General features: G+C 34.0%; 1 protein-coding gene across 1 annotated transcript; it reads left to right on the top strand.

The window, feature by feature from the left end:
- The first annotated feature begins 10,415 nt into the window (after positions 1–10,415).
- On the top strand, positions 10,416–17,221 carry LOC132614903 (agamous-like MADS-box protein AGL15). The gene is made up of 8 exons (XM_060329462.1): positions 10,416–10,653; positions 13,942–14,005; positions 14,109–14,161; positions 15,514–15,613; positions 15,737–15,778; positions 16,201–16,242; positions 16,342–16,432; positions 16,938–17,221. Exons 1-7 carry the CDS (start codon positions 10,472–10,474, stop codon positions 16,429–16,431), a joined length of 573 nt encoding a protein of 190 aa, XP_060185445.1. The 5' UTR covers positions 10,416–10,471; the 3' UTR covers position 16,432; positions 16,938–17,221.
- The last annotated feature ends 3,537 nt before the right edge of the window (positions 17,222–20,758 follow it).

A 20,758-nucleotide genomic window follows, 5' to 3' on the forward strand; every position in this document is an offset into this window, starting at 1 on the left:
GGTGATTATAAACTATGTTACTTTTTTTCTCATTGAATTACATTACTAGTATTATTTACTCTTTTTTATTTTATGTCTAAATTCATATTAATAGCCTTTGTCTCTTAAAATAAAACAAAAAACACTCCTCTATGGCTCTAATATTATTCGAAGACTAGATTTGGGAAATTATCTTAAAAGACCGTATTGAAATACATGCAGAATTAGCGAAAAATATAGAATAACAAAAAGAAAAAAAAATTATAAAGGCGACATTGATTAGTTGGGGATATTTTTTAGTCATGTTAGATATTCACTTTGTATCAGTACAAAAAATAGGAAACTTCTACTGCGAGTTTTGTATAATATTGACTTCAAACGAGTTTAAATAGAGCGATACAATTAGTGATGATTTTATATAATCGACTCAACTTATTTGAGATTGAGGTACAAAAGTTGTTTTTACTGACAGAGAGATCTTCTTCTTCTTCTTCTTCTTCTTTTTTTTTTTTTTTTTTTTTTGTGATATGGACTCCATATACTTAAATGAACCGATATTATTGCAATGATTCATATAGTCAACTTGTATATGAACAACTACTTTAGGCGCCATTTTTTTTTTTTTGAATGTCTTACAGGCTACCAATTGATACAAGTGAGAAGCTGATAACACCCAAAGTGGAAAATGATTCTCAAAATTCAGTGTTGTTAGAATAATATATCTTCTTGCATAAGATATATTACAATTTGAAATTAAGACTCTTTTTTGTTTTTACATCATATTAATGTCTGCTTAGCTTATGATTAGCTACGTTTTTATCAAGTCAAAAGGATGATTTTGTTTTTTCTTATGCTAAGTCAATGTATGGCTAATCGTATCCATGGTAATGTCTTGAAGTATAAATTTTTGGCAATGTCAATTTTTCAGTTATAGAAGCTAAAGATGAGCTATCTAGATCAAAGACGGACAATACCAATAATAGGTTGGGTTCAAAATATATCTGTTTCTTGTGATCAAAATTGTGCATTTTTATTAATTTAAAGTTATATATGTTTAATCAAATATTATATAAATTAAAATCATAATTTAACGATATTTTAGAGACTAAAAGCATAAATCCCCTATTTTTTTTTTCTTTTGACAAAAAATAAAATAAAGACTTACCATTGTGACTGACATAGTATTGCAATTTCGTCTTTTGAAGGCGTAATAACTTCTGGATCAAATCAGGATAAGTTACATGCTCATCATATCAGAAGCAGCTTCAATCTCAAATATTCTTTATATATATATATATATATATATATATATATATAAAATTGACATAATACATAAACGGACTCATAAACTTTGGGTGTGCACAAGTAGGCACCTCAACTTGTATAAAGTTGAACGTGTAAACAAAAATATTGAAGTGCACTAACGTGACACATAAGTTTTGGAGGTGTCTAGATGATCATTTTGTAAGTTGGAGTGTTCAACTGATTATCTTTGAGGTGAGGTACCTACTTGTGCATACCCAAAATTGGAGGACATATTTGTCAGCTGATGTTAAGTTTGAAGGCCTAAATTTGTATTATGCAAAAAAAAATAACTTTTATCAAAAGTGAAAAGGGATCTTTTCCATTTTTAGCATTGATTTGTGTATGTAACATGTTTCCTCTTTCCAAAAATATTAGTGATCATGTACAAAATATTTATCATAAAAACATTAATGATCTTTTTCTAGTTTCAACTTTATTATTTCAAGAATGCATATATACACTAATTAATCATGTAAAATTCGAACACAAATTCATACTCCACTAGTTAGAAGGAAAAATGGGTTTTTAGTAAGTAAGCCGTTACAAATAATAAGGGCACTCGTGTCATAAATAAGGAGATAACTCTAATGTGACACACTACGTTCTTTTCTAACTGTATGATTAACGAGGTCAGTAAATTAGAGAGTGGTGTAATTTGAACCATTACGTTAATTTTAAGAGAAATGTTAATATTATCACTGTGGAAGATAAAGACAATTCTTGTAATTGAACAAATCTTCTACTACCAATTAGTATAATCTACATTTAATCTCCATGTTTGACCATGAAGTGATTGTTAGGTGTGGAATTGGCCAAACAAGTCAATTCTTTTGTTCACATAGTCGTGATGTAAGCGCTTACCTCATCATAGGAAATTCATTCCTATAAATAGGTAGCTTATGGTTCATTTGTAAGATATCATTAAGATCATTTGCTATACACATCCCAAGAGAGAAAAAATCTAAGAGAAATACTCTTAGTGAAAGGCCTAAGTAAGAGAAGGTCTTTGAGAGAATTTTTTGTGGTAAAATTCTTGAGTGTAATTGGGATTGGGGTTGTGAGGTTGAGTGTTGTAAACACTTGTAATATTTCTTCTTTAATAAGATCTGCAGCAGCAACGTGGACGTAGCTCTCACATTGAGGGTGAACCACTATAAATCTGTGTGTGCTATTTATTCTTCGCTTACATCACGGCGTAAGTAGGTTCTGTCTAAGGAGGTTGGTATTTAAGTGGTCCAGCTGTGACCCTCCAATCTTTCCTGGGAACCTGCTTACAAAGGTCGGATTTGGGATTCAAATCCTAACAACTGGTATCAGAGCAACAGGTTGTGTTGTGATTTAGAAACGATGGGAGGCGAAGATGGTACGACGCACGGCATCGGTAAATTCGATGGTACAGACTTTGCGTTCTGGAGAATGCAAATTGAAGATTATTTATATGGCAGAAAGCTTCATGAACCTCTGAGTCCGAAACCAGAGGAGATGAAGCAAGCAGATTGGAATCTCCTCGACAGACAAGTTCTGGGAGTCATTCGGCTGACGCTGTCAAAGAACGTTGCTCACAATGTGGCAAAGGAGAAGACCACTGCAGATATGATGAAGGTATTGTCTGACATGTATGAGAAACCTTCGGCAAATAATAAGGTATTTCTCATGAAGAAACTATTTCATCTAAAGATGATGGAAAATGCTCATGTTGCTGCACACATAAATGAATTCAATACCATTGTAAATCAATTGTCATCGGTAAAAATTGACTTCGATGATGAAGTGCAAGCTCTAATTTTGTTGGCATCCCTACCAAATAGCTGGGAGCCAATGAGAGCAGCGGTTAGTAATTCTGTCGGCAGTGACAAACTAAAGTTCAACGATGTTAGGGATCGTATCCTTGCTGAGGAGGTGCGCAGGACAGATTCGGGAGAGGCATCGACGAGTTCTGCTTTTAATGTTGAAAACAGAAGCAGAAATTATGACAGAAACTACAACCGAAATAGGGGCAGATCGAAGTCAAGGAATGGCAGGGGTCAATCCAGACCAGGACGAACACATGAGTGTTGGAACTGTGGAAAACCAGGTCACTTCAAGAAGAACTGCAGGGCGCCAAAGAAGGAGGACAACAAGGGGGATGGAATCAACGCTGCTACGGAAGACATTGGCGATGCGTTGTTGCTATCGGTTGACAGCCCGATAGACTCTTGGGTGCTTGACTCAGGAGCGTCCTTTCATACCACCCCACATCATGATATAATGACAAACTACGTGGCTGGGAATCTCGGCAAAGTTTATTTAGCCGATGGAGAGCCGCTAGACGTTGTTGGCATGGGAGACATTAATTTGAAGATGTCAAATGGATCCTCGTGGAAGATTACAAAAGTTAGACATGTTCCAAAGCTGATGCGAAACCTGATTTCAGTAGGTCAGCTTGATGATGAGGGATATGATCTCAACTTTGGTAATGGGTCTTGGAAGGTGGCGAAAGGTGCTATGGTAGTTGGCCGAGGAAAGAAGATTGACACTCTCTACATGACGGCTAGCTGTCGTGATACTGTTGCTGTGATTGACAACACAAAGAAGACAGATTTGTGGCATTGTCGGCTGGGGCATATCAGCCAGAAGGGGATGAAGCTGTTGGTGACAAATGGTTTAATTCCGGAGCTGAAGACGGTGGACCTTCATACGTGTGAGAGCTGCATTCTCGGAAATCAAAAGCGAGTAAGCTTCTCAAGTGCAGGCAGAGAGTTGAAGGTCAAAAAGCTGGAATTGGTGCACACAGACGTGTGGGGACCTACCACTGTACCCTCCCTTGGAGGATCACACTACTACGTGACCTTCATTGATGATTCAACCAGGAAGGTATGGGTTTATTTTATGAAAAATAAATCCGATGTGTTTAGTGTATTCAAAAGATGGAAAGCCATGGTCGAGAATGAAACAAACCTCAAGTTGAAGTGTTTGAGGTTCGACAACGGCGGAGAATACACTGATGGTGATTTCAAACGGTACTGTGCCGATAATGGGATCAAGATGATGAAGACTATTCCTGGAACGCCGCAACAGAATGGAGTAGCCGAAAGAATGAACCGAACGTTGAACGAGCGTGCTCGGAGTATGAGAATACACTCTGGACTGCCCAAGACATTCTGGGCAGATGCAGTCAATACCGCGACCTTCTTAATTAACCGAGGACCGTCAGTTCCCTTGGATTTCAGAATTCCAGAAGAAGTCTGGAGTGGCAAGAAGGTAAATCTTTCATTTCTGAAAGTGTTCGGTTGCTTATCATATGTTCATAATGATGATATGGCTAGAAGCAAGCTTGATCCAAAATCAAAGAAGTGTTACTTTATTGGCTATGGTGACACCGAGCTTGGGTACCGATTTTGGGATGAACAAAATCGGAAGATCATCCGAAGTAGCAATGTTGTCTTTAACGAAGAGGTACTGTACAAAGACAAGCTGCAAAAGAATTCAGAATGTCAGGACAAGGAATCGGAAATAGTCGATTTGAGGGACTTTCCGGCACCTGAGCCGCAGCCAGGTACAACCGAGGCAGAGGAACAAACAATCCGAGAAGGTGCTGATGAAAGTGCTGATTCTGAAACAAATGAACAGACGCCAATCACAGAGCTGCGTAGATCATCCAGGATCAGGAAGCCGCTTCACAGGTACTATTCATCCCTCAACTACATTCTACTCACTGATAGAGGGGAGCCGGAATGTTATGAAGAAGCAATGCAAGTCGATGAATCGACTAAGTGGGAGCTGGCAATGAAGGATGAGATGGATTCACTATCGGCAAATCATACATGGGAATTAGCCGAGTTGCCAAAGGATAAGAAGGCATTGCAAAACAAATGGGTTTATCGGATAAAGGAAGAACCCAATGGAACCAAGCCAGTCAGCACTCCCTTGGCTGGACACTTTCGGTTGTCAAAGGATCAGTCGCCGACAACCGAGGATGAGAAGAAGCAGATGGACAAGATACCTTATGCATCTGCAATCGGTAGTCTTATGTATGCAATGATATGTACAAGGCCAGACATTGCACATGCAGTGGGAGTTGTCAGCCGATTTATGAGCAATCCGGGAAAGCAACACTGGGAGGCTGTGAAGTGGATATTCAGATATCTGAAAGGCAGCTCGAGTTCAGCTCTGTATTTCCGAAAATCAAAAACAGGATTGCAAGGGTATGTTGATGCTGACAACGGTGGTGATATTGATAGCAGAAAGAGCACATCCGGGTATGTTTACACCTTCGGAGGTACTGCAATCTCTTGGGTTTCCAAGTTGCAAAAGATAGTAGCTCTCTCTAGTTGTGAGGCTGAGTACGTTGCTGTGACGGAGGCCACAAAGGAAATGATGTGGCTACAATCTTTTCTGCGGGAATTGGATCAGGACCATGAGGGAAGTGTGATATATTGTGATAGCCAAAGCGCCATTCATTTGGCAAAGAACCCGGTTTACCATGCTCGAACGAAGCACATACAACTCCGGTACCATTTCATTAGATAAGCTTTGGAAGATGGAGCGCTGGTGCTTGAGAAGATCGCAGGGAGTCAGAATCCAGCAGACATGCTGACAAAGGCAGTGACGATAGACAAACTGAAGCTATGCTCAACTTCAGTTGGCCTGCACGAAGTATGAAAGTAGGAAAGAGCTGCTGCATCGATCAAAGTGTGAAGACAAATTAAAATTAGTCTTCAAGTGGGAGATTTGTTAGGTGTGGAATTGGCCAAACAAGTCAATTCTTTTGTTCACATAGTCGTGATGTAAGCGCTTACCTCATAATAGTCGTGATGTAAGCGCTTACCTCATCATAGGAAATTCATTCCTATAAATAGGTAGCTTATGGTTCATTTGTAAGATATCATTAAGATCATTTGCTATACACATCCCAAGAGAGAAAAAATCTAAGAGAAATACTCTTAGTGAAAGGCCTAAGTAAGAGAAGGTCTTTGAGAGAATTTTCTGTGGTAAAATTCTTGAGTGTAATTGGGATTGGGGTTGTGAGGTTGAGTGTTGTAAACACTTGTAATATTTCTTCTTTAATAAGATCTGCAGCAGCAACGTGGACGTAGCTCTCACATTGAGGGTGAACCACTATAAATCTGTGTGTGCTATTTATTCTTCGCTTACATCACGGCGTAAGTAGGTTCTGTCTAAGGAGGTTGGTATTTAAGTGGTCCAGCTGTGACCCTCCAATCTTTCCTGGGAACCTGCTTACAAAGGTCGGATTTGGGATTCAAATCCTAACAGTGATCACATCCACTTTTACTGGAGGGAATTTGGTGTATGACTGGGGAAGCACCCTGATAATAAAACATTAAATCAATTTTATCTTATCACAAAACGAAAAATGAAAATTAATTATAGCTAGTTTTCTTGTCTTTTTTATGTATTCGGGATTCAAAATACAGTTAATCTGACTAATTCAAAATCGCGCCAAATTTCTTTCTCAAAAAAGACTTATGTCAATCAATCTCTTTTGTCTTTTCGAAAAATATTATATAGTTAAAATCTCGATCTCAGCTATAATAAATGACCTTACTAATAATTAGGCAAAATGCAGTTTCATTATAGATTAACTCTTCTACTTAGTTCAATTGACTCATTTGAGTTATCAAACCGAACAAATTTGGGTCTACGATAAAATTACATTAAATTAGTTGGAACAAATATCATTTGAATACTTCACGTGTTTTGATTGGCCTTCAGTTTGGCTATACGTATCACATTAACTAACCATGCAGCATCATCTAATTAATTTGGATTCGGCTTGGCACATTACGTCACTTTAACATAATATTTTTAGGTCCGAAATAGCGACGCTAAAATAAATCTCGGGCTTAGAAGATTAATAGCATTTTTGGTCCTTCAATTATTGGTAACTTCTAATTTCGATCTTTGTGATATCTTACTAAGCACATTTAACCTTCAAATAATTTAAATGCGCACTTTTGATCCCTTCTGCTTGTGAATATTCACAAATTTACCATAATTATTAATCGTTCCATCACTTAGTTACCCAAATATTATGTTGAGCTTAACAAATGACCTCAAATAGGAGGTTATGGGGGACATGGATTAAGGTAGAAGATTAATAGGTAGTTAAGGGTTGTCTATCCTTCCATACTAATGTCGTAGTAATACTCTTGTGGTTTCTTGTTCTTCGATTTCTGTTACTATTTATTAATTCTTGTACTTCGATTATTGTATTATTTTGTTGTAGCTACTATTCCTTTTCAAAATATTTCATCATGCTTTCTTCACTTCTTTTATTTTCCTTTTCTGAATTGCTTTGACATGCCTTTCCTTGAGCCGAAGGTTTATCGGAATCAATGTAAAAGTAGTTCATTACAATGTAATTCTAATATAAAAGGACTAAATACACACATTTCAATTAATTAAAGATTAAATGTACTTCATCATATATCACAAGGATAAAAATCAGAATATACCTATAACTTAGGGACCAAAATTTAAAAATTAAACTACCTAAATACCATTTTAAATAACCTAGATATCATTCTTTAATAAAACCTAATACTCAAACCTTATAAGCGACGCTTTCATTAACATATTCAATAATTGCCGTCTATCTTGATATGCATCAACGAGAAAGAAACCAATCTAATTCAAATCAATATTGTTTAGTCGTATTTGATAGATTCTAGAGTATCAAATGGTACGTTTCTATATTTATGCATTATTTTGTTATTTTAGATCCTACTATTTTACTACTGTTTTTGCGATAGAATCACTTTGTAGTATATTCGGGTTTTAGTATGCGTGCCTTAATTATTCTGTCTTGCTTTATTGTTGAGTCTAAACATCATATACCACTCAAATTTTGTCGATCGACATAGTCATTTTACATTTGATGATTCACAATTTTTTTTTTCAAACTTTTCTTTTTGATAGGTTAACATTTGTACTTTATTCATATTTTATTTTGTGTGCTTTTAGTCTTTCTTTCATAAATTTTAGGTCCAATTAACATACAACAACAACATACCTAGTGTAATTCACAAAGTGAGATTTGGGAGGTTAGATTGTATGCAAACCTTACCCCAAGATAGAGAGGTTGTTTCTGATAGATCATCGGCTCGAGGAATTGAGTCGATAGAGTTCTGTTTTACTTTTAATTAAGTGAGTCAAATAGTTATTTTCCTTGATTATTATTTTTCTAATTCTTTTAAGTATTAACGTTATAATACATCTTTATGGAGTTTAAATAGGAGTGATTTTTTAAATACATGTACTAATAACTAATATGTAAAATTAATATATCCCTTTTTCTCTTTCACAGCTAAATTGCATTCAGTTAATTGATGTTCCAATTGCTGCAACTCTTTGAAGTTCATTGGAGAAGATAGTTCTTTATTTGTTATTGATTCACTAAGATCCTCAAAAGATGAAAATTTTCCCATTCAACAATATTTTCAGTCCAAGTGCCACTCAAAGTAAGAGTTGCAACAGCTGGAGCTTCACTTAACTGAAGGCGTTTAGCTACGAAGGAGAAACATATTAAGATATTAATTTTACTAAATAGTTTTTAAAAATCGCCCTTATTCAAAATTTTAAAAGAAACAAAGGAAGCATTTTCTTGATCTTTATTAAAAAATGTTCCATATTTCCTTCCAAATGAGGCAATACTTTCCATTTCAAGACCCTTTAACAAGTGATGAATCCTTGCTCCTCCATTACCAATCACCCCTTTTTAGAGATAAAGAAAGTGACGAAAAGAAAAGAAAAGAAAAGAAAGGAAGAGAAAATGGAGAGAGGAAAATTCGAGATCAAAGAATAGCTAAGGTTTCTCGTTATTGCAACAAAATTACTAAATTTATTTTTTGCAATGTAAAATCAGTCAAATTTACCAATATATCAAGAAAGTCACTAAATATTTTTTGGCAAACTATGTTGCTAGGATTTTCTAAAAATGATGTCGCACTCATATTGGATCCTCACAAAATGAACTACTTTTGAAGGATCCGACACGTAACTAATGATATTTTTTAGAAGTCCGAGCTATAAGAAAAATGGGGTTACATTATTAAGAATATTTTATTTATATCTTAAACGTTCTTTTTATTTACATCTTAAACGTTCTGGTTTGATGAAAGTGCATTAACCTGAGGCTAATTATAAGTGTGACAATTGGTTATTGGGTTGTGCATTTTATGTGTTTTGTGGGTCTAGTGTGGCGGCAGGCTCAACAGTCAACCTGATGAGGCTCATAATGAGACGACCCAGCAGGTCTTCATTGATTGTGGCTAGGTTCCTCTATTGTCCATGTATAAACACACTATTAAGGTTATTTCACATCATCTGTTATGTGTGGTAGTTGTCTCATTGATGCCGGCATTTTATGAAATAGTAATGGAGAGAAAATCCTATCTTCATCGATCCACAATATGACTCGAAAGGTACGCAACTATCCTTGCTAATCTAAATATATTTTTGTGTCCTAATATCGTATTTGATCCTAATTTTATTATTTTTATACGAGCAACTTTGCTGACAATCAAACCCCAGAAAATAAAAATATTTAATATTTTCATTATTATAGAACAATGCTCCGTGTAAAAATACAATTCTTTATGTTTTCTCTTCTTGCTTCTCTACGTGATCAGGCAGTGGCTTCATTATATAGCAATGCCTTCTCTATTTAGATTGGGATTGGACTCTTACAATCTCAATTACTTTAGTAATACAAATAATCCTAGGCTATATCAATGTTTAAATCCTAAACAATATATGAAATTGGAATTGGACTCTACACATGTGTCTACACATGCTTTATATCACACTCGATGTTTATACCAATCCAATTAAGATATGACACATGTTTAACTTATACTTTTATTGTTAGACCATAGTAAATTAATACACATACCTTAACCATGACAGAAAAATATGATCTGGTGCAGACACTGAACGCCAAAAGTTTTTATTGTCCAACCTAAATGTGAATATCCAAACATACATTTTTATAGAAAGCTCCATACTAAGATTACCTTGCAACAAAGGAAAAACCATTATTTTCTTTCCATAGTTCCCTTCCCAATGTAGTAATACTTTCCATCCTCAAGAATTCACCATGACTATATATAACACATAACTCCTTACTCCTTCCTCCATTATCAATCATCCCCTTTTAGAGATTGAGAGGAAAGGAAAAGAGGGCAAAATGGGTAAACGAAAAATTGAGATCGAGAGAATTGAGAACACAAATAGTAGGCAAGTTACTTTTTCTAAAAGGAGGCAAGGGTTAATAAGGAAAGCTAATGCATTAGCTATTCTATGTGATGTTGAGGTAGGCATTATTGTTTTCTCAACAACCGGAAAACTATATGAATTTGCTAGTTCCAGGTAAAATTTATTATTTCATCGTCTTTTTTTTTTTTAATAAATAAGATTTGTTTACCTCTATGTGTATTTGTTCTTGTTTAATTTTCTTTTAGAGTGGTTATTTATTTTGTTGTCAATATATTCCTTGCTATCTTGCTTTGATTTCACTGCTTTTGAACCGAGGGTCTATCGAAAACAACCTCTCTACCCCATAAAGGTAGGATAAGGTCTGCGCAGTGGCGGAGCCACACTAGGCCGAGGGTGTTCATCCGAACCCCCTCGGCGGAAAAAAACACTGTTTTTACGAGGTTAAAATTATTTTTTATGTATATATAGCAGATGATGAACCCCCTTAGGCTTCTTCGTATGTTTACTTTTTTATATTTTAAACCCCTCGGTGAAAATCCTGGCTCCGCCACTGGGTCTGCGTACATCCTACCCTCCGTATTCCCCACTTGCATGTGGGATTATATTTGGTATGTTGTTACTGTTGTTGTTGGATTGTTTGTTTATGTGTATCTGCATACTCCTTTGGTCTTTGTGTTGTTTTCAAGTGTGTGTATGATTGATTGTGTGTGTAAAATCTTGTTAGTAGATAGATCCACTACAAGAAAGTATAGAAATCGCAACAAAAAAATTTATATTGGGTAACAACTTAGTTTTATTGTTGGCAAATGATTTTTTTGTGGCCAAATAATTTAATTTTGTTGCCATAGTATTGATTGTTGTTGCAAAAAGTACTTTTGGTAACAAAAAAAAAGTTGTTGCACGTTGTTGCAATAACAACCATTGGGAAAAGTTCATGCAACAAAATATTTTTTTTTTGTTGCCAAAAGTACTTTTTGCAACAATAATCAGTCTATGGCAACAAAATAAAAATTTGTTGCCAAATATATTTTTTCTTGTAGTGATCCTTCGGGTTTGAACCCCAAGAATATTGAAGATTTTTCTTATAAGGAGCGTGTTTCTGTTGAATAAGCCCTATGCGGCGCGAATTTCTATTGTTCTCATGCATATGTGACTGTGTTTGTAAAATTTTGTTAGTAGACACCTTCTAGATCGAATAACGGGAATAGAGAAATTTCTCATATGAACTATTTTTTCCTTAAATAGGCCCTATGCCGCGATGCGATATATCTAAAATAGTCGGGGCAAATGAGTTCTGAATACTAAATGGTAGAAAAGCATAGGTAGATTATTTACCAAATGGTAGAAAAGCATAGGTAGATTCTTTGTCCCTTTTTTTCTTTCTTTTTTTCCTTTGATTTCTTTTGTTTTTTTACTTGTTGTATGGCATGTTCGATTAATTTGAAGGTCTTTAATGATTTATTTAATAAAAACGAAGTTGAGAATTGAGAAAGATTAAGGTTTTAGTGGATGTTCACACTTAATTAGATGAAGTGGTTGTGTCATTTCTTATTTGTGCTTGCCATTTTTTTATTACTAGGTGTCTAATAACATAAAAATATTTAAGCGAGTTTGTTTGGGTTTGCTAATATAGTTTTTGAATTTTTAGAAAAAACATATTTTCAAAAGTAAATACTTTTCCAATATTTATTTGTAGCTTTATGAAAAACAAGGAAAAGGGAAGGATCAAAAAAATACATAGATTATGAACCAAAAGGATTAATTTTATTCATCCTTTTGCGTGATCAAATTTGATGAACTTAAAAGGTTGATTATAATTGAATAATAGAAAGTGTTTTAGGAGTGGAATAGTCTAAAAATGTTTAACAAGTAGTATATTTATCGTGATGCTTTGTTATAGAGTTAAAAAATGGAATGAAATACTTACATTCCTATGTATTAAAATCTGTAAAAAGTAGTTAGTCTATTCCATTAAAAGAATGAAATTGTTGCTCAGATGGGCCACAAACAATAGGTGGGGTTTACAAAAGTAAAGTAATGAAATAGCCCAGCAAAGATATGGGCCAAGAATCATTTTCATGAGGGACAGTTACATATTTAGTTGTTCGCCTAAAAAAATTTACTTTGCTAGTCAATATGTATAAATATATTCATTTGCCGGTTATTTTTTTGAGGGGCGACTATTTTTGTCAATTTTCCTTTGGAAATCGGCCCAAATCAATCTACATATGGGCTTTTACGCAGAATTGCCCTTCTTTTGGGGTGGTCTTTAACTTTTATCCCTCAAATTGGTAGTCTTTAATTTTTGTCCTTCACCTAAAACCCATGGGTTCCGGGTTCAAACCCCGCTCAGTCAATTTTTTTTTAAAAAAATCACAAGGCAGAGTTTGAATTTCGCTTTGCCTTCTCCGACAGCTTTTAGTTATGCTTAACTAAAAGTCTGCCGGAGGGTTGGAGACTTTGCCTTGATGCATATATTTTATTTTTTTACTTCTCAAGGCAAACTTTTAGTTATGCCTTAAAGAAAAGTTTCACCTTGTGAGGCATACTTTTAATTATGCCTTAACTAAAAGTGTGCCCCATAAGACATAACTAAAAGTATGCCTCATAAGGCAGAACTTTTCCTTAAGGCATAACTAAAAGTTTACCTTATAAGGCAAAGTCTATGCCTTAAGGAAAAGTTATGTCTTATGGGCATACTTTTGATTATGCCTTAATTAAAAGTCTATCCTATAAGACATAACTAAAATATGCATTAAGGAAAAGTTCTGCCTTATAGGGCAGACTTTTAGTTATGCCGGATCCGGCATAACTTTAGTTTTTCGTTAAGGCGTGTATGCCGGATTAGGCATACATGTCCCCCAGCCTTGCCTTGAGAAATTATTTTTTTATTTTATGCCTGAGCGGGGGTTCGAACCCAGAACCTCAGGTATTCGCCACCTTTTTAAGTGAAGGGCAAAACTTAAAGATCACAAATATGAGGGGCAAAATTTAAAGACCACCCCAAAAGAAAAACAATCTACGCAAAAAAAATACTTTTACGATCACCAACTATAGAATAGAAATGAAGCATTAATATTTATCAGCTTGGCTTTGTTGCTCCTACCAAGAAACATACCTGAATCATTCCACGAAGTATGTGCCCGAATAGTCAAAAGCTTCGATAAGCCTTCGGCAAAAAAAAATAAAAAATAACCCTGATGAAGGTGGTGTAACTTTTGAAGAATATAGGGTTTGAATCAAGCTACTAGTTTATATCGATCCCTAATTTAAAGCCTACTTCCACCCTTGATTATCAATTGTTACCCGTAATTATTTCTTAGATGATCTGATAGAATAACTTTTTTTTTCCTTGAGTTATCAATAAATAGAAGTTAAATTCTTTTAGTATTATTGTTTTTATAGCATCTTCAGTTATTAAATCTCAATTTTTTTGTGAAGCATGGAACACATTTTGGCAAGGTACAATAGGGCTTCAGAATCAATCGAAGATGTTGATGCAGAGGTAGTAATTCAACACTTGTTTTTAAAGTAAAACATTTCCCATTAATTATTGTCAGTTAATTAATTTAAAGATCTTGATTTAGTTAAACGATCATGAGTTGCAGCCTGAAGTGAATGCTTTTCGAGCTGAAATTGTAATGCTACGTCATTTGCAACGGTAAGTTTTTATTTTACTCTATGTCAAAAGAAAAATGAATAGGAGATTACGCTTTTAGTCTAAAAAATATCGATAAATTGTGATTTTGATTTATATAATATTTGAATAAACATATTTTGAACTTCACACGCACATACTTACCCTTCTAAACACAAGCCCTGCCTATTATTGACATTGTCCGCCTTTGGTCTAGGCTCTAAATATGGCTCATTTTTCACTTCAATAATTGAAAATAGTCACTGTCAAGAATTTATACTCCAAGACATTATCATGGAGACGATTAGTTGTTTTTCAATTATAGAGTCAAAAGTGGCTTGTGCGTGCTATTTCTAACTTTAAAACATAGAAATAGGGTCCACTAACTACTTTCCAGTCCGGTCTTTAAAATATAGCCATTGTCCAAGAGTATCAAATTCCACGTAGAGGCGGATTTAGGATTTGAAGGTAACGGGGTGCCATAATTTTCGATTTAAGGGATTCTGCAAATTTGAGATTAAGATAAATGCCCTAGTTTTTCAATATAAATACTCACAGATTTGTGATTAAGATAAATGCTTAATTTAAGGGATTTTGAAGTTTCTTTGTGTGTTCTCGCTAGAGATCACAAATAAAATAATAGAAAAGAGGAAAGGTAATATAAATAATAAAAAGATAAATTGAAAATTGGAAGGGCTAAAAAGAGAATTACTAGTACCAAGGAAGTAAAAAGCGCAAAGAAAAATGGGAGTCGGAAAATGTTCAAGTTAGATTTAAACTTTTGTTTACCAGCCGTAACACCTTTGTCTAATTTACGACTGGGGTTGGCAGAATCAAATATTTAACCTAATTTAAGCAAATTACAACATAAGTATATAAAAAAATTATTAATCGAGGGGCTGCCATGCCACTCCCACCTTAAAGAGTGGATCCGCCCTGATTCCACAAGTGATATTTCATGGCATTATCCTGGAATTTCACTTTAGTATTTGAATATCTTGAACTTGTATTTGAATCTCCAAGATAGTGATTATTTTTCAGTTACATGAGCAAAAACTTAAACGTGGCTCTTTGTGAAAATATTTCCTTGTAAACCGCGTCATTAAGGCCTGAAGCTTGCTTTAATATATATTCAACATCTCTTCCGTGTTTAACCGATATGGCATTCGCTTTTAATTTTTCATACTAACATTTTAAAGAACTTTTATGTTTTTCATACTAACATTTTAAAGAACTTTTATGCTATTGAATTTACTTATAAACCATATTTACTAAAATATCTATTAAGTATTGTTGATAAGATTTATTATTAATGATATTGATAATGAATTTAATGGTATTTTTTATGTTTTTACATACTATACTATAATGTAAAGTCGGATAATGAGGATGGAACTTGAAGGCTTGAACTTCAAAGAGTTGCAGCTAGTGGAGCATCAGTTAACTGAATGCATTTTAGCTGTGAATAAGACAAAGGTATATATTAACTTTACTAATTAGTTATTAGTACATGTATTTAAAATCACTCATGTTTAAAATTTAGAAAGAAAAAAAGGAAGCATTTTCCTGATCTTTATTAAAATTTTCTTTATATTTTAGGAACAAGCACTATTGGAGAAACTTGAAAAATCATTGCTGCAGGTATACTAATTAATTTTGTGTTAAAGCCCCCACTTTTATCTTGATTGTATATTGACTTATTTCATCTTCTGTTATATATAATGAAATTTTTAGTAATACTTTTTACCGATTTACTACTTAATGGTGGATAAAGAAAGAAAGATTTCATAGGGAGAAAAAATTTCAAAGATCAATTATTTTGTCCTTTAAAACCAGAGGATCACAATTTAGTCGTTTAGAAAAAGTTTCGGAGCCTGTTACATTATGTTTAACGTCGTTTAATGCTTTATTACACTTGATTTTAATCTTAACATTTCTAAAGTGACCTCTAGAGTATTCAGTGAAGATTCATATAGTCAATCTTAACTGGCTGCTATTGGAAATAGTCATTTTTGTTGTTATATTCTCTTAATTAAGTGAGTTTTTTTTTCCCTGCATGGCAGACGGAAAAGGTTATGGTAGAAAATGCAGCCATGCGTGAAGAAGTAAGTAGTCTGAAGTCTATTTATAAAAAAAAAAAATCTTAATTTTGGCATAGTGTTTACCTTTTTATTTATTTAAAATTTGCAATTTTTTTTATTCAGATTGAGGAACTGAAACGCAGCTCAAGGATTAATCATGAGAGTGTTTTGGTTCTGAAGAATTCAGTTGGTGATTCAGACGCTTGCGTTTAGGGTAAGTTATAAACTATAATTACTTTTTTATTTAATTACATTACTATTATTTATTTTTGTCTTTCTAAATTCCTATTAATAGCTATTCACTTTTAGAACAAAACAGAAAACACATCCCTATGAGCCTAGTGTTGTTTGAAGACTAAATATGGGAACTTGTCTTAAAAGATCTACAATCTTTTGAAACATGCACAGATTTAGACTATATAGAGAGAGAATAAAAAAGCAGCTTATTTTTATATAATATTGACCTGTAAATAGAGGGATACGATCAATGATTTCATATAGTCGACTTGACTTATTTGATATTGATGTACAACTGTTGTTATTAATACATAGAGAACTTCTCATATTGACTTCAGATGAGTTTAAATGAACCGATATGATTAGTAATGATTTCGTAAAGTCAACTTGATTTATTTGAGATTGAGGCACGATTATTATTTTTGTATATGAAAAACTAATTTAGATGACAATTTTAACACTTTTTTTTTTATTTCTTACAGGAAACCAGTTGATACAAGTGAGAAGATGATAACACCCAAAGTGGGAAATGATGCTCAAAATCCAATACTATTGGAGTAATAATATCTTGCATAAGAAGATATTTCTTTATCACAATTTGAAATTAAGACTCTCTTTAGTTTTTACATTATATTTATGTTTGCTTAGCTTAGATTTAGCTAAGTTTTTATCAAGTCAAAAGATGATTTTTGTTTTATTTTTCACCATATTTCTTCTCTTATGCTAAGTCAATTTATGACTACATCTTATTGTTGAAGCTGGTATTGCGAACCTATCAAAAATTGAAAGAACTTAATTTAATCTTCTTGTTTCTAATTTTTTTGACACTTTCATGTCAATTTTTTTGTTTGTTATGTTTGAAATGATTTTTATGGTTGTGCAATGGCTATGTCTTTTGTTTTTTCATTTGATGTTCGATATCCATATTAGAGTTCGGACTAATTTGAATTTCACTGCATAAGATCCGTTAATGAAAAAGACATTCTCTCTCAAGACTTTTTCCATACGCAGAACTCGGACCCGAAACAATGGTTAAGGCCACTTGTCGGAAATGAACAGTTTTTTGGTAGAGACCTCGTTATTCCCTTACTAGGCCATAATTTTTTTCACTTTTTGTCAAAATTATTTTGAAAACATTGTTGGTTATAAAAAATGACCAATTTTGGGGCAGTTTTTTAAGATGAATTTTTCAAGTCTCAAAAAAATGGTTTTGAGTAGTTTTTTCAAGTTTCTGAAGTTTTCTATTCACAAAACTTCAACTTCTTTTCAAGTAAAATGCATATTCAAACATAATTTTAACTTCTAAAAATTATTTTTCATCTCATTTTAAAATACTCCTTTTTTTTTCCAACCAAATCCATGTTCAAACACTAGCTAAATGAAAAAGGAATCACCATTTAATTTCATAGGATTTTTAGCACAAAATCCAATCTTGTTAGAGTAATATATCTTATGCGAGAAGAAATGAGGGTGAAAGTTATCGAATTTTTACCCTACGCTTTAGGTTTGGATCCGAACCTAAGGCTCCGGAATCGTACCATTACTTCCGCGTTTGAATTCAATCGGTGTGGTCTTTGATCTAGGCTGTTCATTGAATTGGAGTTCATTGAGAAACTAACTTCTTTTTGACTAATGTACTGGGATCTTCATTTTTCACATTTAGATAAATAACTTTCAAACTTCAAAGGTCACATCAATCATAAGTGAAAAGGAATATTTTCCATTTTTAGCATAGATTTGTGTTTGTAACATGCTTTTTTCTTTCCAAATATATTAGTAACCATGTATAGATTATTTATCCTGAAAACATTAATTATCTTTTTCTAGTTTCAACTTTCAATATGAATTGCTCGTGCAAAATTTGAACACTTCTCCAACTAATTATGTTCTTTCTCAAAATGACTTATCTTAATCGATCTCTTCTATCTTTTCGAAAAATATTACATAGGAGTTAAAGTCTTGATCTCAGCCATGGTGAAAGTGTTGAGCTAAAACGGCCTAAAGATACTCTTAACATGATGTGATATTATCCCATTTGGGCCAAACCCACACGATTTTCCCCAAAAGACCTCACATCATTAAGAGTATTCAACACCTTATAAGTAACTCTTTTTTCTTTTCAGCTACCAATGTGGTACTTAGGTCGCACACCCAAACAATCTCCTCCTCAAACTAAGTTTCACATGGCTCATTACCATAATTCACGGGTCAGAGATTCAACATGTTTGTGTGCTATCCACATCATCAGAGTATTTACGGTCATCGAAGCCCAAAGGCCATGTATGCGTCTTCAAAGCTATTGGTAAAGGTCGTAAACAGGCCCATAGAAGGGCAAAGGCACTAAGCCGGGCCCTACGCCACACTCTGCCATCTTCATACTCGTCCCGCCAAACTATTGGCTCTGACACCAGTTGTTGGGCTAAAAGGTCCAAAGATATTCTTAACATGTTGTGATATTGTCCGCTTTGAGCCAAGCCCGTACGGTTTCTCCAAAAGGCCTCACATCATTAAGAGTATCCAACACCTTATAAGTAACTCATATTTCTTTTCAGCTACTAATGTGGTACTTTGTTCGCACACCCAAACAATCTTCTCCTCGAACTAAGTTCCACATGGCTCATTACCATAATTCATAGGTCAGAGGTTCAATATGTCTGTGTGCTACCCACATCGTCAGAGTGTTTTACGGTCACCGAAGCCTAAAGGTTGTGTATGCGTCTTCAAAGCTACGGGTAAAGGTCGTTAACCAGCCCTAGACGAGCAAAGACATTAAGCCTGGCCCCACGCCACACTCCGCCATCTTTATACTCATGCCGCTAAACCATTGGCTGTGATATCAGTTGTTGGGCTAAAACGGCTCAAAGATACTCTTAAGATGATGTAATATTGTCTGCTTTGGGCAAGCCCGCACGGTTTTCCCCAAAAGGCCTCACATGATCAAGGTATCCAACACCTTATAAGTAACTCCTTTTTCTTTTCAACTCCTTACTAATATTGTAAAATGCGGTTACATTGTAGGTGAACTCTTCTACTTAGTTCAATTGGCTTATTTGAGTTATCAAGCCGAACAAATGAACAAATTTGGGTGTACCATAAAGTTACATTAAATTAACTGGAACATATGTCATTTATACTTCACAAGTTTTGATTGGCTTTAAGTTCAACTAGACATATCGCATTAACTAACCATGTAGCATGATCTAATTAATTTGGATTTGGCTTGGCACATTCGTCAATTTAGAAATAGTATATTTACGTCTGAAATAACGACGTTAAAAGAAACCTCGGGCTTAGAGGATTAATTGCATTTTGGTCCTTCAATTATTGGTAACTTCTAATTTGATCTTTGTGATATCTTGATAAGCATATTTAACCTACAATTGATTGAAATGTGCACTTTTGATTCCTTTAGGCTTTTGCTTGTTAACATTTACAAATTTGCCATAATTATTAGCCGTTTCATCACTTAATTACCCATGTAAGATGTTAAGTTTATATGGTTATTCCATATTTGACGGCAATATAGTCCTAAAAGTAGTTCAAACACGACCTAATTCTTACATAAAAGGACAAAAAACATAGTTCAATTAATTACAGATTAAATGTGCTTCGTCAGATACTACAAGGACAAAAATCAAAATATACCTATAATTTAGGGACCAAAAATACTACTCCCTCCGGTAAAAAATAATTGAGGTTTTCAGCTTGGGCACATGGATTAAGGAATTCATTAACTCCTAAAAATTAACAGATGCTATGACTAAAATACCATTAATTATGATTTTCTTTACTTTTTAGGTTGACATAATTATTATAGGGATATGAGAATGTATTAAGGGCAAATTAGGAAAGAAAAACTAAATACTTTATTGATTTCGTGAAATCTCAATTTTTTGTACCAACTTTTAGAGGTTAAATCCTCAATTATTTTGCACCGGAGGAAATATTAAAGCGGGAACCTGAAAGTTACAAAATTCAACTACCTAAATGCCCTTTTTAAATAACCTAAATATCATTCTTTAATAAAACCTAACACCCAAACCTAATAAGCGACGCTTTATTAACATTTTCAATAATTGCCGTCTATCTTGATATATGCATCAACGACAAAGAAACCAATCTAATTCAAATCAATATTTTTTTGGTTCCTATTTGATAGATTCAAGTGTATCAAACGGTACGTTTCTATATTTATGCATTACTTTTGTTTTAGATTCTTACTATTTTACTGTTATTGTAATAGAATCACTTTTGTAATTTATTCGCAGTTTAGTTTATGTGCCTTAATTATTCTGTCTTGCTT

This window comes from Lycium barbarum, chromosome 10, assembly GCF_019175385.1.
Source record: "Lycium barbarum isolate Lr01 chromosome 10, ASM1917538v2, whole genome shotgun sequence".
In the NCBI taxonomy this organism is placed as follows: domain Eukaryota; kingdom Viridiplantae; phylum Streptophyta; class Magnoliopsida; order Solanales; family Solanaceae; genus Lycium; species Lycium barbarum.

Bases quoted from the DNA above. Each gene is read 5' to 3' on its own strand.
- LOC132614903 (XM_060329462.1), top strand. From the start codon at position 10,472: ATGGGTAAACGAAAAATTGAGATCGAGAGAATTGAGAACACAAATAGT. The intron at 14,162-15,513 runs GTAAGTTTTTAT...TATAATGTAAAG, and splicing joins ATGCTACGTCATTTGCAACG to TCGGATAATGAGGATGGAAC. The intron at 16,243-16,341 runs GTAAGTAGTCTG...TTTTTTATTCAG, and splicing joins ATGCAGCCATGCGTGAAGAA to ATTGAGGAACTGAAACGCAG.